We start from the raw sequence: 15,262 nt of genomic DNA on the forward strand, positions 1-15,262 counted from the left end.
TTGGGGGAAGCTTCCAGCAGCTGCTCACAGAACCCACCCCTGCAGCCCCCCCGGTACCCTGTGCAGTGTGTGAGTGTGCAGGACACTGTTGTGAGCTCTGGAGGTGATGATGGAGGGGCTGGAATGTCTGAAGCTGGTCTTGGCAATGGCACCTGAGACCCTCTGGGTAAGTACTGAGTGTGACATACTCAGGCACGGACCCCATGTGGTATAATGGAATTGTTTATTACGGTTCTTTCACAGTTTATATACCCCATTACATCAGCAGTAAATTCCTGTTAGTAACTTTTCTCTATATCTACTTTTTAATTAAGCATTCACTGTCCATGAGAAAAACACTCCCAAGCAATTTCCCACACACAAAGATACATCTCACCACTTCCACTTTTATCTTACCAAGTTCCCCTTAAGTTTTTCCCAGGGTCATATAATCTTGGTTCCCTACAACTGAGGGACAACCAAATGAAGCAGGTGTGTGTCCACGGGCTGCTCTCAGCAACCCAGGCAGGACAATGACATGGATGAATTGTTCTTTAAGGAATATCCGAGGAACATCTCCAAATACTCCGCCCTTGTCCTGGGGGGGAAGTCAGCTGGGCAGTGTTAGCTGGGAACAGCACACAGCTGGTCAAACTGGTCCAGGAGCTTCCTAAAACACCTGGATGACAATTTCTTGGTACAGGGATTCAGGGAACTGCCTCAGAGAGGTCACAGGTTGGACTTGATGATCTTGGAGCTCTTTTCCAACATTCCTGATTCTGGGATTCTTTCTCCTGGTTGAGCTGCAGCACGTTGGCTTTCCCAGGGCAGCCTCCTTTAGGACATCCTTGCTGAGAGCTTTGAGCTGATCCAACAGATACCTGTGAGGAACAACACAGACCCTCTGCTGCCTTGGGGGGGATGGAGCAGGGGAACCTCTCCCGCTCGGCACGAGGCTGCAGGCAGGCAGTGCTGCTGAGGAACACACTCCAGCCTGGCCCCAGGGAGTGACCTCTGGGAGATTTTTAGGAAGAATTTGTTTTCTGTGAGGGGGGGGAGGCCCTGGCAAAGGTTGCCCAGAGAAGCTGTGGCTGCCCCTGGATCCCTGGAAGTGTCCAAGGCCAGGTTGGATGGGGTTGGAGCAACCTGGGCTGGTGGAAGGTGTCCCTGCCCATGTGTTCCGATCCCATTAGGGAGAGATGCTTCTGCCCAAATTAAGGTGTAAATGAGACAATTTGCTGACAACACTTCGATTTTATTTAACATAGACTTTATTTAACTATAAATGTGAACTAAAGAGATAGAGATACTGGATACTTAACGACAACTATAGTTACTTAACCAGCTTAATGAATTAAATTAGTGAACATACTAAAGCCATCTTCGGTTTGTTTAGGAATACTCGTGGATGTAGCAGTCCTGCAGGGAGGTTGTGGGAGCAACAGCTCCTGTCTTTGCTCAGCCCTGCAGGACTCGTCAAGAATTGGAGGAAGTGTCAAAAGTCGGTGGTAGAGTCATTTTCTGTGGAAGAATTGCAGAGGGGTCTGGGCCTGGCCCGGCGCCGGAGCGGGGCCTAATCCTCGAGCTGTCCCGGGGCGCAGGCACCGAACAGCCTGCCCAGAGCCCTGAGCATCTGCCTGAAACGAGAGGGACGTTTCCTGGGGACCCAAGTCTGTGTCGCTGCCTCTGCCACCTGCTTGCGCAAGGCGGGAGGAGCTGCAGCCCCTCGGGGGGCCTGAGCCTCCAGCTGGGGAGGGCAGGGGCTGGGGGGGCGGCAGGGCCTCTCTGGGGCAGGGCCCTGGCTCCGTGTCCCTGCCTCTGCCTTTGCCACCTGCTTGTCCAAGGCGGGAGGAGCTGCAGCCCCGTGGGGGATCTGGGCTGCCGGCCGGGGAGGGGAGACACAGACCCGGGGAGGGGAGACACAGAGCCGGCGCTCAGCCCACGCCTCGCGAGGGACGGGCATTGGGAGCCCCTCTTCCACAAGGATTCCCAGCCTGTGTTCCGTGCCTTGACCCTGGGACAGCTCCAGGAAGCTCAGTTCTTCCCACTCGTCCTCCTCAGGGCGCAAGGGCTTGACCCCGAAGCTGCGGATGGTCATGCGTTCCCAGTCCAGCAGCGTGAGCTCCCTGTCACTGTCGTCTTCCCACCGGGACAGTATTGAGGGTCTGTAGACTTCCCAGTCAGAAAACTCTTGGCCAAAGGAGTCTTCGTCTTCGGAAAGCTCTTCGGCAATGGAGTCTTCCCAGTCGGACAGTAGTTCTTGGAAGCCACTGAATTTTCCTTGGAACTGCCCTTCCATGCTGGTTTCTTCCGACTCGGTCAGTTCTGGGTAGCTACTGCCATTTCCATGGGATTGCTCTTCCTCGCTGGATTCTTCCCACTTGAGCAGTTTTTGGAAGGCGCTGACTTTTCTCTGGAACTGCTCTTCCTCACTGGATTCTTCCCGGTCCGATGGTTCTTGGCAGATCTTCACTCCTCCATGGGACAGCCCTCCCTTGCTGTCAGGCAGCTCTTCCCAGTCAGCCACTTCTTTGTACTTCTTCACTTCTTGGGACTGCCCTTGCTCGAGGTTTTCTTCCCAGTCCGACACTTCCTGGTAGCTCTTCACTTCTGCTCGGGACTGCTCTTCCTCAATGTATTCTTCCCAGTCGGACACTTCCTGGCATCTCCTGGATTCTCTCTGGACTCCCCCTTGCTTGACGTTTTCTTCCCAGTCTGACACTTCCTGGTAGCTCTTCACATCTCCGTGGGACAGCTCTTCCTCACTGTAGTCTTCCCAGTCGGATACTTCTTGGCGTCTCCTGGATTCTCCCTGGGACTGCTCTTTCTCCATGTTTTCTTCCCAGCCGGACACTTCTTGGCGTCTCTTGGATTCTCCCTGGGACTGCTCTTTCTCCATGTTTTCTTCCCAGTCAGACACCTCTTGGTAGCTCTTCGCTCCTCTGTGGGACAGCTCTTCCTCGCTGCATTCTTCCCAGTCGGACACTTCTTGGAAGCTTCTCTTTTTTCCCTGGGACTGCTCTTGCTTGATGTTTTCCTCCCAGTCGGACTCTTCTCGGTAGCTCTTTACTTCCCCCTGGGGCTCCTCTTCCTCGCTGTATCCGTCCCAGTCGGACAGTTCCTGGTGGCTCTTGACTGGTCCAGGGGACGGCTCCTGCTCACTGCGCTCTCCCCCTTGGGACACTTGCTGGTAGGTTTTGGTTTCTTCTTGGGACAGATCTTGCTCTTCCTCATCTTCCCATTGGAAAATCTCTTGGTCAACATAATATTTCCAATCTTGGCCCTCCCCAACCACGGCCTCCTCCTGCTGCTCACGGAGGGCCTGGGCTTCCAGGCTGGGAGCTGAGAGGCTGAAGGGGCTGCAGGGGCTCCGTGGGGCCAGGACCAGGCTCCCTTCCCTTTCTGCTGTAAATGTTGATATTGTTTCAGTATCCCAGGTCTGTTCCAGGTCTTCCTGTTCCTCCCGCTCTTGGCCAGATCCCTTAAGCTTAGCCTTGATCAGGACTTCACTGGTGCTGGACTGGTCTGTATCCAGCAGGGCCTGGCTGCCCTCTGAGGGGCTCTGTAGGGCAGGGACCAGGCTCCCTTCCCTTTCTGCTGTAAATGTTGTTACTGTTTCCGTATCCGTGGCTTGTTCCATGTCTCCCTGTTCCTCCAGCTGCTGCTCAGATCCCTGCATCACAAGCTCAGCCTCGCTCAGGATCTCAGGGGTGATTTGCTGGTCTGTGCCCAGCAGGGCCTGGCTGCCCTCTGAGGGGCTCTGTGGGGCAGGGACTGGGCTCTCTATCCCTGCAGCTGTTTCTTGTGTTTCTGCAGCTGTGCTTTGTTCCAGGTCTCCCTGTTTCTCCAGTTCCTGGCTGGATCCCTGGACCACAAGCTCAGCCTCGCTCAGGGTCTCAGTGGTGATTTCCTGGTCAGTGCCCAGCGGGGCCTGGCTGCCCTCTGAGGGGCTCTGGGGGGCAGGGACCGGGCTCTGTGTCTCTGCTGCTCTTTCCTGCATTTCTGCAGCTGTGGTTTCTTCCAGGTCTCCCTGTTCCTCCAGCTGCTGCTCAGATCCCTGCATCACAAGCTCAGCCTCGCTCAGGATCTCAGGGGTGATTTGCTGGTCACTGCCCAGCGGGGCCTGGCTGCCCTCTGAGGGGCTCTGGGGGGCAGGGACCGGGCTCTCTGTCCCTGCTGATGGCACCAGCTCCCCAAAGCTTGGAGAACCTTCTGCCTTTGTCTCCTCAGGAGCCACAGGCTCCTGGGGCTCCTCCTCCTCAGCAGCTCCATCTGGGGCAGGAGCTGCTGGCTCAGCCTCCGTGGGACTCAGCGGGGCAGGAGCTGGACTGGGCAGGTCCTGGGCTGCCTCTGCTGCCACCGCTGTGCCCACACTGCTGGGAGAGCTGGGCCTCTCTTGGCGAACAGGCTGGGCATCCTCCTGGCTCCCTGGGCCCAAGGCCTTGTCAGAGATGATAGAGGTGATGTCCTCTTCCCACTGGGACAGCTGTGGGTCTCTGACCTCTTCCCCTTGGGACAGGTCCTGGTCAGTGGATGATTTCCACTCTTTCTCCTCCCCAGCCAAGGTTCCCTCCTCAGTCTCTTGCACAGACAGGACTGACCTCTCCTCTGTGTCCTGGTGCTCACTGGCAACCAGGACTTCCAGGCTGGAAGCCACGGGGCTGGGAGGGGAGCAGGGGCTGAGTGGGGCAGAGACCGGGCTCTCTGTACTCTCTGCTGGAATTGTTAGCAATTCTGCAGCTGTGCTTTCCTCCAGGTCTCCCTGTTCCTCTTGCTCCTGGCTGGATCCCTGGATCTCAAGCTCAGCCTTCTTCAGGATCTCAGTACTGATGCCGTCGGCCATGTCCAGCAGGACCTGGCTGCCCTCTGAGGGGCTCTGGGCGGCAGGGACTGGGCTCTCTGTCCCTGCTGCTCTTTCCTGCATTTCCACAGCTGTGGTTTCTTCCAGGTCTCCCTGTTCCTCCAGCTGCTGCTCAGATCCCTGCATCACAAGCTCAGCCTCGCTCAGGATCTCAGGGGTGATTTCCTGGTCAGTGCCCACCAGGGCCTGGCTGCCCTCTGAGGGGCTCTGTGGGGCAGGGACCGGGCTCTCTATCCCTGCAGCTGTTTCTTGCATTTCTGCAGCTGTGCTTTGTTCCAGGTCTCCCTGGTTCTCCAGCTCCTGGCTGGATCCCTGGATCTCAAGCTCAGCCTTTGTCAGGATCTCAGTGGTCATGAGCTCAGCCATGTCCAGCAGGGCCTGGCTGCCCTCTGAGGGGCTCCGTGAAGGAGGGACCAGGCTCTCTATCCCTGCTGCTCTTTCCTGCATTTCTGCAGCTGTGCTTTCTTCCATGGCTCCCTGTTCCTCCAGCTGCTGCTCAGATCCCTGGACCACAAGCTCAGCCTCGCTCATGATCTCAATGGTAATTTGCTGGCCCAGCAGGGCCTGGCTGCCCTCTGAGGGGCTCTGGGGGGCAGGGACCGGGCTCTCTGTCCCTGCTGATGGCACCAGCTCCCCAAAGCTTGGAGAACCTTCTGCCTTTGTCTCCTCAGGAGCCACAGGCTCCTGGGGCTCCTCCTCCTCAGCAGCTCCATCTGGAGCAGGAGCTGCTGGCTCAGCTTCTGTGGGACTCAGCGGGGCAGGAGCTGGACTGGGCAGGTCCTGGGCTGCCTCTGCTGCCACCGCTGTGCCCACACTGCTGGGAGAGCTGGGCCCCTCCTGGGGAACAGCCAGGGTGTCCCCAGCGCTCACAGGTTTGTCCCAACTGCTGTAACCGACATCAGCTCCCCCCTGAGACAGCCTTTTGTCACTCACGACTTCCCTTTGGGGCAGCTCTTGGGCACTGTACTCTTCTTTCTGGGGTTGCTCCTTTTCTGTCTTGTCTACGACTTGGAAGAGCTCTGAATCTCTCTTGTCTTCCCATTGGTACAGTCCACGGGCTCCCACATCTTCCTGCTGAGTCAGGTCATGGTATCTCTGACTTTCCTGCTGGGTCAGGTCTTGGAGTCCCACATCTTTCCACTGAGGAAGTTCTTGGCCTCTGAGACCTCCCCATTGGGACAGCTCCGAATAGGTCTCTTCTTCTTCCCTTTGGGGCCGCTCTCGGGTTCTCACACGTCCTTCCCTTTGGGGCAGGTCTCGGGTTCTCACACGTCCTTCCCTTTGGGGCAGCTCTCGGGTTCTCACACGTCCTTCCCTTTGGGGCAGCTCTCGGATTGTCAAACGTTCTTCCCACTGGGTCACCTCGTGGTATCTCACACCCCTTTCTTCCCATTCGTGCAGCTCCTGGCGTCTCACAGTCTCTTCCCGGCGGTACAGCTCCGGGTGTCTCCCACAACGCCATTGGGAACGTTCTCGGACTTTCATGTCTTCTTCAAATCTGTAGAGCTCTTGAGGTCTCCTGGCTCTCTGGTGGGAACATTCTTGGACTCTCACTTCTTCTAGCCATTCACAGAGCTCTTGGAGTGTCTCATCTTCTGTCTCATCTTCTGTCTCATCTTCCCATTCGGTAACATCTCCGAATTGGGAAAGGTCTGGATCGGTGTCGTAATTCCAGTCGTCATCCCCGCGGCCGAAGGACCCCCCCTCAGTCCCTGACAGTGGCAGGTCTGACTCACCCACTGTCCCCAGCCAGTGCTCGCTGAGTGACTCGTCTGCCAGCCAGCTGGGCAAGGGGCTGTGAGGCTGGGACTTGGGCTTCCTGTTGTCCTCAGCCATCTCTGTTGTCCTCTGCAGGGAGCTGCTCCTCCTTGGAGAGGGGCTCTCGTGGTTGTGGGCACCCCAGGGCTCTGTGCCCCTCAAACCCCCGTGGGCAGGACAGAGCTCTGTGATGTCACAAGGGTCTCTGGGCACCCCCATGTCCCACCTCACAAAGGGCCCTGGAAGGTGCCCGTGTCACAAAGGGCCACCCCCGGCCCCCCTTGGACCCCCCCAGCTGCCCAGACCCGGCCCGGGGCAGCCCCGGCACTTGTGGCCTTGCAGCCCCCGCTGTGCCCGGAGCCCTGGCAGGGACTGGCACCAATGGGGAATGTCCTTTCAGTGGAAAGTGCCGGGAGAAAGCACAGGGCAAAACAGTCTCTGCCCTCCAGGTACTGCTTCTCTCTAGGAAAGTGTTCTAAGGAAAAAAAGCAAATGTTGAACAAGTCTGAGGAAAGGCATTGCCCGCAGCTGGTGCTGCCAGCCCAGCACCCCATCCCCGCGGTGGCACCCGCAAAGGGGCCCTGCCTGTGCAGGGCACGGGGCGAGTGCAGCACTCGGCTGAGCCTTGCAAGATTTTCCAAACTATTATGTGGAGCTTTGGTGTTTCCCAGGGGCTCCAGGAGAACCCGGGCTCCCTGCACCCACTTGGGACTGTTCCCCGCTCCTGTGCCGCCCTATTTCCCACTGGGGTGGAGGTGACAGTCGCCGGGCTGTGACCCTGCACGCAGAGGGGATTTGAACACTGGGAAATACAGGGCGGACGTGTGTGATCCCACTCCACGGGGTCATTCCTGGCATGAGGGGGGACCCGCGGGGGCGGCCATGGCCGAGCACAGCCCGCAGCACCCGCGGGCCCGGCCCGGCGCCAAAGGCCGCCCGCTCCGCCCCGGGGCGGCGCTGAGGGAGCGGCGCCGCCATCGCTGCGCCCTCAGGGCTCGGGGGGAGAGCGGCTCCCGCCAGCGCCCTTCGGCCGGGGCACGGACTAATAAAGGGGCAAAAAAATGCTGCTCAGGAACATCAGTGGAGCTCCGTTCGGAAACCAGCCCCAAGTGCTGTGGGCGGGGGTGTCAAAGTCACCACACGGCTGCACCAGCGCGAAAATCACCTGTGGAGATACCGGGACCGGTGGAGTGAGAGGTGAGACCAAACACACAGGGTTTAGTCTTCTATCCCAAACAGACTAAAAAGCTAGGTGTTTTATTCCTAGTTTGTTGGTCTGTTTGGGATAGAAAACTAATTTGTATTATTGCACTGGCCAGTTGTACATGGAGTTCAAGATGCACAATAAATAAATAAATAATAAATAAATTCCGGCTAAATCGCTTTGGGAAAGGGGAATGGGTTTCATGGTCACTTCATCAAACATTTGCTCAGGGCGAAGAGTCTGTTCCCTCTCCAGCGTGGGGCTCCTCCCATGGGAGACAGTTCTCCAGGAACTTCTCTTCCTTGAGTCCTTCCACAGGATCAGTCCTTAAGGAATCGACCCAGTGGGGGTCCCTTCCATGGGGTCAGTCCTTCAGGAATCAAAGTCACCACACGCGGCTGCACCAGCGCGAAAACCACCTGCGGAGACGCCGCGACCTGGCCCCAGCTGTGCGAGGTGTGAGACTGAACACACAGGGTTTCGTCTTTTATCCCAAATACACTAAAACCCCAGGGGTTTTTCTCCCGGATGAACTAGGCTTTTAGTCTCTTTGGGATAGACATCTAGTTTTGCTCGCGGCACTCTGTAGTACATAGGGTTCAAAAGGCATAATAAATAATAAAAACAAATCATAAACAAAAAATTACTGCTGAATAACGTGAATGGAGTTTGGAATCCATTTCAAAACCTGCCGCAGGTCGGGTGTATGAAATTCACCACAGGGCAAAAATCACCTGTGGGGATACCAGGACCAGCTTGAGTGAGAGGTGCCACTAAACACACGGGGCTTAGTCTCTTTGGGGTAAAACCCCCTAATTCTTAAGTCTATTTGCAATAGAAACTAGTTCTGATTGCACTAGTCTGTTGTACCTGGGGTTCAAAAGGCACAATAAATAATAATTATAAACACATGTAGTTCAAAAGGCATAAAGAGGTAGTCAGGATCAACGTATCTACTGGCGAAAGATTTAGCAACAGAAAAACTAGGCTGCAAGAAAAAAGCTTCCTTTTACAGTTTTGTCAGTGGGTTTTTGATTTTTTTTAAACTTATTTTCTTGTTTCCTCTGATCTGGTTCATTTTGCAAACATTTAAGCTCAAATGAGCAAGAGCAGGAAAAAAGGCAACAGCTGGGCACAAAGAATCAGTGTGGGACTAAGGGTTCACGTGCTTTAGGCGTGTGTGCACACACGTGTGTAAAAGCATCACTTCTTTTCAGGGCTGCATCACATCACACAAGCAGTAAAATCAAATTTCCTCCTGTTTTCATACACTTCCCGTGCATCATTTACCAGGAACCTGCTCCAGGTCCAGTGAGTGGCAGAAGACAGATTAATTGTGGCTCCGGATGATTTATTTTCACTCCAATTTTCCAATTCCTTGCACTGGTTTGAAGTGCCAGTGTCCACTGTTTGAGCCATCCACGGTGAAAATGAACAGCACAGCTGAGCAGGAAAAAAGGGTTTTGCTTCCAAATCAGAGCAAGTGGGAAGGCACAAGCTTTGAGGAAGGAAAAATGTGGTTCCTTCCCAATTCCTGACTTGCAGAGGGGTCACAGTCATGGATAATGCTGGAGAGACAGAGCTGGGCTGGGCTGAGATGAAAAGAGGGGAAGTGAAAGTGCACAGCACAGGGAAGGTATCAAAGGGAACAAGGCTCCATAAAGTGCCTCAGCCATCCGACGGACACAATTCCATGGGTTCATGGGCTCTGGATTTGCCAGGTTTGCTGCCTCGCTGCTGAAACAAAGGAGCTGGTGGTGAAACTCCTGCTGTCACTACCATGTCCTTCCCCTCTGGCATCCCTGCCAACCTGGATGGTTTTACCTGTCTTTCCATTAAGTAACGACTTTAAATGTGGATTTAAGTCTTGAAGTGTAGAATTTAGTCTCAGTGCACTCAGAAGGAAAAGGGAACTATAAAGGTGACTCCCAGTGGGGGCTGGAGAAAGAAAGGCTGATAAAAGCCACCAATTTTTTCCCTTTAATTTCTTACAGTTGAAAACCATGTGTCCCTGCTGCTCTTTAATGTGTTTCTGCTCCCGTGCTTTGTTCCATGGCTCCCTGTTCCTCCAGCTGCTGCTCAGATCCCTGGATCTCAAGCTCAGCCTCGCTCACGATCTCAGGGGTGATTTCCTGGTCAGTGCCCAGCGGGGCCTGGCTGCCCTCTGAGGGGCTCTGGGGGGCAGGGACCGGGCTCTGTGTCTCTGCTGCTCTTTCCTGCATTTCTGCAGCTGTGCTTTGTTCCAGGTCTCCCTGTTCCTCCAGCTGCTGCTCAGATCCCTGCATCACAAGCTCAGCCTCGCTCAGGATCTCAGGGGTGATTTGCTGGTCACTGCCCAGTGGGGCCTGGCTGCCCTCTGAGGGGCTCTGTGGGGCAGGGACTGGGCTCTCTGTCCCTGCAGCTGTTTCTTGTATTTCTGCAGCTGTGCTTTGTTCCATGTCTCCCTGTTCCTCCAGCTGCTGCTCAGATCCCTGCATCACAAGCTCAGCCTCACTCAGGATCTGAGGGGTGATTTCCTGGTCTGTGCCCAGCAGGGCCTGGCTGCCCTCTGAGGGGCTCTGTGGGGCAGGGACTGGGCTCTCTGTCCCTGCAGCTATTTCTTGCATGTCTGCTCCCGTGCTTTGTTCCAGGTCTCCCTGTTTCTCCAGCTGCTGCTCAGATCCCTGGATCTCAAGCTCAGCCTTTGTCAGGGTCTCAGTGGTGATTTGCTGGTCAGTGCCCAGCGGGGCCTGGCTGCCCTCTGAGGGGCTCTGGGGGGCAGGGACCGGGTTCTGTGTCTCTGCTGCTGTTTCTTGCATTTCTGCAGCTGTGCTTTCTTCCATGGCTCCCTGTTCCTCCAGCTGCTGCTCAGATCCCTGGATCTCAAGCTCAGCCTCGCTCACAATCTCAGTGGTGATTTGCTGGTCAGTGCCCAGCAGGGCCTGGCTGCCCTCTGAGGGGCTCTGGGGGGCAGGGACCGGGCTCTCTGTCCCTGCTGATGGCACCAGCTCCCCAAAGCTTGGAGAACCTTCTGCCTTTGTCTCCTCAGGAGTCACAGGCTCCTGGGGCTTTTCCTCCTCAGCAGCTCCATCTGGGGCAGGAGCTGCTGGCTCAGCCTCCGTGGGACTCAGCGGGGCAGGAGCTGGACTGGGCAGGTCCTGGGCTGCCTCTGCTGCCACCGCTGTGCCCACACTGCTGGGAGAGCTGGGCCCCTCCTGGGGAACAGCCAGGGTGTCCCCAGCACTCACAGGTTTGTCCCAACTGCTGTAACCAACATCAGCTCCCCCCTGAGACAGCCTTTTGTCACTCACGACTTCCCTTTGGGGGAGCTCTTGGGCACCATACGCTTCTTTCTGGGGTTGATCCTTGTCTGTCTTGTCTACGACTTGGAAGAGCTCTGAATCTCTCTTGTCTTCCCATTGGTACAGTCCACGGGCTCCCACATCTTCCTGCTGAGTCAGGTCATGGTATCTCTGACTTTCCTGCTGGGTCAGGTCTTGGAGTCCCACATCTTCCCACTGAGGAAGTTCTTGGCCTCTGAGACCTCCCCATTGGGACAGCTCCGAATAGGTCTCTTCTTCTTCCCTTTGGGGCAGCTCTCGGGTTCTCACACGTTCTTCCCTTTGGGGCGGCTCTCGGATTGTCACACGTTCTTCCCATTGGATCAGCTCATGGTATCTCATGCCACCTTCTTCCCATTCGTGCAGCTCCTGGCGTCTCACAGTCTCTTCCCGGCGGTACAGCTCCGGGTGTCTCCCACAACACCACTGGGAAAGTTCTCGGACTCTCACGTCTTCTTCAAATCTGTAGAGCTCTTGAGGTCTCCTTGCTCTCTGGTGGGAACATTCTTGGACTCTCACTTCTTCTTGCCATTCATAGAGTTCTTGGAGTGTCTCATCTCCTGTCTCATCTTCTGTCTCATCTTCTGTCTCATCTTCTTCCCATTCGGTAACATCTCCGAATTGGGAAAGGTCTGGATCGGTGTCGTAATTCCAGTCGTCATCCCCGCGGCCGAAGGACCCCTCCTCAGTCCCTGACAGTGGCAGGTCTGACTCACCCACTGTCCCCAGCCAGTGCTCGCTGAGTGACTCGTCTGCCAGCCAGCTGGGCAAGGGGCTGGAGCACTGGGAGTTGGAGTTCCTCCTGTTCTCATCCATCTCTGTTGTTCTCTGCAGGGAATTGTTCCCTCCTTGGCGAGGGGCTCTCGTGGTTGTGGGCACCCCCGGGCTCTGTGCCCCTCAAGCACCCGTGGGCAGGGCAGGGCTCTGTGATGTCACAAGGGTCTCTGGGCACCCCCATGTCCCACCTCACAAAGGGCCCTGGAAGGTGCCCGTGTCACAAAGGGCCACCCCCAGCACAGAGCCCTGTGGTGGGCACAGAGCCCTGGGGTGCCCACAACCACGAGAGCCCCTCTCCAAGGAGGAATCAGCTCCATGGATCTCTCTCCAGCAGAGGACAACAGAGATGGATAAGAAGAAGAGGAAGCCCAAGTCCCAGTGCTCCAGCCCCTTGCCCAGCTGGCTGGCAGACGACACACCCAGGAGGGGGCTGTCCCAGTGGGAAGAAGATGTGACACTTCAAGAACTCTATGAATGGGAAGAAGAAGTGAGAGTCCGAGAACCTTCCCAGCGGAGAGGCCGGAGACGCCGAGAGCTCTACAAATTTGAAGAAGATGTGAGAGTCCGAGAACTTTCCCAGTGGAGTTGTGGGAGACACCCGGAGCTGTACCACCGGGAAGAAACTGTGACAGGCCAGGAACGGTACGAATGGGAAGAAGGTGGTGTGAGATACCACGAGGTGACCCAATGGGAAGAACGTGTGACAGTCCAAGAGCTGCCCCAAAGGGAAGACGTGAGTGACAAAAGGCTGTCTCAGGGGGGAGCTGATGTCGGTTACAGCAGTTGGGACAAACCCATGTGCCCGGTGAGCGCTGGGGATGCCCAGGCTGTTCCCCAGGAGGGGCCCAGCTCTCCCAGCAGTGTGGGCACAGCGGTGGCAGCAGAGGCAGCCCAGGACCTGCCCAGTCCAGCTCCTGCCCCGCTGAGTCCCACGGAGGCTGAGCCAGCAGCTCCTGCCCCAGATGGAGCTGCTGAGGAGGAGGAGCCCCAGGAGCCTGTGGCTCCTGAGGAGACAAAGGCAGAAGGTTCTCCAAGCTTTGGGGAGCTGGTGCCATCAGCAGGGACAGAGAGCCCGGTCCCTGCCCCCCAGAGCCCCTCAGAGGGCAGCCAGGCCCTGCTGGGCACTGACCAGCAAATCACCCCTGAGATCGTGAGTGAGGCTGAGCTTGTGATGCAGCAGCTGGAGGAACAGGGAGACCTGGAAGAAAGCACAGCTGCAGAAATGCAAGAAAGAGCAGCAGAGACACAGAACCCAGTCCCTGCCCCACAGAGCCCCTCAGAGGGCAGCCAGGCCCTGCTGGACATGGCTGAGCTCATCACCGCTGAGATCCTACATGAGGCTGAACTTGTGATCCAGGGATCTGAGCAGCAGCTGGAGGAACAGGGAGACCTGGAACAGGGTGCAGAAATGCAAGAAAGAGCAGCAGAGACACAGAGCCCAGTCCCTGCCCCACAGAGCTCCTCAGAGGGCAGCCAGGCCCTGCTGGACATGGCTGAGCTCATGACCACTAAGATCCTGAGTGAGGCTGAACTTGTGATCCAGGGATCTGAGCAGCACCTGGAGGAACAGGAAGACCTGGGACAAAGCACAGCTGCAGAAATGCAAGAAAGAGCATCACGGACAGAGAGCCCAGTCCCTGCCCCCCAGAGCCCCTCAGAGGGCAGCCAGGTCCTACTGGACATGGCCGAGCTCATTGCCACTGAGATCCTGAAGAAGGCTGAGCTTGAGATCCAGGGATTTGACCAGCAGCTGGAGGAACAGGGAGACATGGAACAAACTGGGGCTACAGGAATGTTAACAACAGGGACCGCAGACAGGCTGGAGAGCCTGGACTCTCTCCCACACAGCCCCTGCTGCCTCTCCTCCCCTGTGTTCACCTATGTGGAAGCCAAGGCCCTCAGTGGGCAGCAGGCAGGGGGAGAAGGGGGGACAATCCTGGCAGTCCAGGAGACCGAGGAGGGGGCGTTTGCCGAGGATGAGAACAACTGGAAATTCTACGACGAGCTGGAGCTTTGCAAGTGGCAGGATGAGAAAGAAGTCGATAGCTACCAGTGGGAAGACGGCATCGGCCAAGAGCTTTCCCAGGAGGAAGACTGCATTGGCCAAGAGTTGTCTGAAAGGGAAGTTAAGAGACACTCAGAGCAGTCCCAGCGTGGAGATGACAGTGACAGGGAGCTCTCACTGGAGAACTGCGAATGTGTGACTGCCCACAACACCCAGGAGGAGGACGAGTGGGAAGAGTTGGGTGTCCTGGAGCTGTCCCAAGGAGAAGGCACGGAACACAGGCTGGGAATCCTTGCGGAAGAGGGGCTCCCGGTGCCCGTCCCTCGCGAGGCGTGGGCTGAGTGCCAGGCGCCCGCCCCATGCTCAGTGGGGCCAGTCTGTGCATCCACTCCCCAGCCCGAGGCTCAGGCTGCAGCTCCTCCCACCTTGGGCAGGCAGGTGGCAGAGGCAGGGACACAGACCCAGGGCCCCTCTAGTTTCTGGCGGGTGCTCGGGGCTCTGCTCAGGCTGTTCCACGCCTGCAGGCCGGGACAGCCCCAGGATTAGGCCCCGCTCCAGCGCCGGGCCAGGCCTGGACAGAGCAGCTGGCCCGGAGCCTGCCCCGCACCCCGAGGGCACTGCATGCACATGTTCCTGCAGGATGACCAATCCCTGGCTGCTTGGGATCACTCCAAGTGGATCTCGCCGAGACCAAACAGTTTCCGACGTGGCAGCGCCAAACCAGCGCCGATGGGGGACGGCTCGTGCCAGGGTGGCTCAGCGGGGAACCACAGGGAATCCTCAAGGCTGGCAGAGACCTTCAGGATCATCCAGTGCCGCCGTCCCCCAGCACCACCAGAATCACCCTGAAACCACGTCCCTGAGGGCCACATCCAGGTGCTTCTCCAGCACTTCCAGAGACACCACCGACCACCTTCCGACTCCACCACTGACCAGCGACACCTCCTCAATTCCTGACTGCTCCTGCTGTTAGGAATGAGCCAGCCCAGGACATATTGCTCCCAGAACCTCCCTGCAGGACTGCCACGTCCACAGCTATTCCACAGCAAATGAAAGTTGGCTAAAATAAATAATTGTTATAGCAAATTATTAAAAAACAATAAATTAAAAATAAAATATAATAAAAAACCTAAATAATTTGACGTCATAGTAATTATGAATATATACTCCAGCATATTATATATATATAATGATACCATCTATTATAATTACTTATAATAATTAAATCTCGCCTTATATTCCTTAAAATATTACCACAGTTGCAATACGTTTGCCCAGGAAGTTGCAAAGAAAATAAAGACAGAACACTGCTCAAACTACTTAAGAATTTGTATATTTTCTACTTAAATTTGTAAGGC

General features: G+C 56.2%; 2 protein-coding genes across 11 annotated transcripts; one reads left to right on the forward strand and one right to left on the reverse strand.

The window, feature by feature from the left end:
- Positions 1 to 1,238: 1,238 nt before the first annotated feature.
- On the reverse strand, positions 1,239 to 12,021 carry LOC114003416 (retinitis pigmentosa 1-like 1 protein). 10 transcript variants are annotated; one of them, XM_039388599.1, is made up of 3 exons: positions 11,684 to 12,021; positions 6,079 to 6,460; positions 1,239 to 6,039 (listed from the first exon to the last, which is right to left on the reverse strand). In XM_039388599.1, exons 1-3 carry the CDS (start codon positions 11,936 to 11,938, stop codon positions 1,553 to 1,555), a joined length of 5,124 nt encoding a protein of 1,707 aa, XP_039244533.1. In that variant the 5' UTR covers positions 11,939 to 12,021; the 3' UTR covers positions 1,239 to 1,552. The 10 variants fall into 10 exon arrangements, with proteins under 10 accessions (XP_039244533.1, XP_039244525.1, XP_039244528.1 ...); XM_039388591.1 differs by lacking the exon at positions 6,079 to 6,460 and adding an exon at positions 9,965 to 11,384 and having other exon boundaries at positions 1,239 to 5,413; positions 11,421 to 12,021; XM_039388594.1 differs by lacking the exon at positions 6,079 to 6,460 and adding an exon at positions 9,965 to 10,156 and having other exon boundaries at positions 1,239 to 5,413; positions 10,733 to 12,021.
- On the forward strand, positions 11,977 to 15,038 carry LOC120324715. The gene has a single exon (XM_039388600.1). The coding sequence runs from the start codon at positions 12,246 to 12,248 to the stop codon at positions 14,448 to 14,450; it is 2,205 nt and encodes a 734-aa protein (XP_039244534.1). The 5' UTR covers positions 11,977 to 12,245; the 3' UTR covers positions 14,451 to 15,038.
- The last annotated feature ends 224 nt before the right edge of the window (positions 15,039 to 15,262 follow it).

This window comes from Pipra filicauda, unplaced genomic scaffold (genome assembly GCF_003945595.2).
Source record: "Pipra filicauda isolate LSUMZ 115617 unplaced genomic scaffold, ASM394559v2 scaffold668_size373222_pilon, whole genome shotgun sequence".
Taxonomy (NCBI): domain Eukaryota; kingdom Metazoa; phylum Chordata; class Aves; order Passeriformes; family Pipridae; genus Pipra; species Pipra filicauda.

What these genes read in the sequence shown, in the direction of transcription:
- LOC114003416 (XM_039388590.1), bottom strand. Translation starts at nt 11,938, where the DNA reads ATGGATGAGAACAGGAGGAACTCCAACTCCCAGTGCTCCAGCCCCTTG. An exon ending in CCCCCCAGAGCCCCTCAGAG is followed by an intron (nt 5,414 to 9,964) that starts GGCAGCCAGGCC and finishes AGCCCCTCAGAG; the next exon opens with GGCAGCCAGGCCCTGCTGGG.
- LOC120324715 (XM_039388600.1), top strand. Translation starts at nt 12,246, where the DNA reads ATGGATAAGAAGAAGAGGAAGCCCAAGTCCCAGTGCTCCAGCCCCTTG.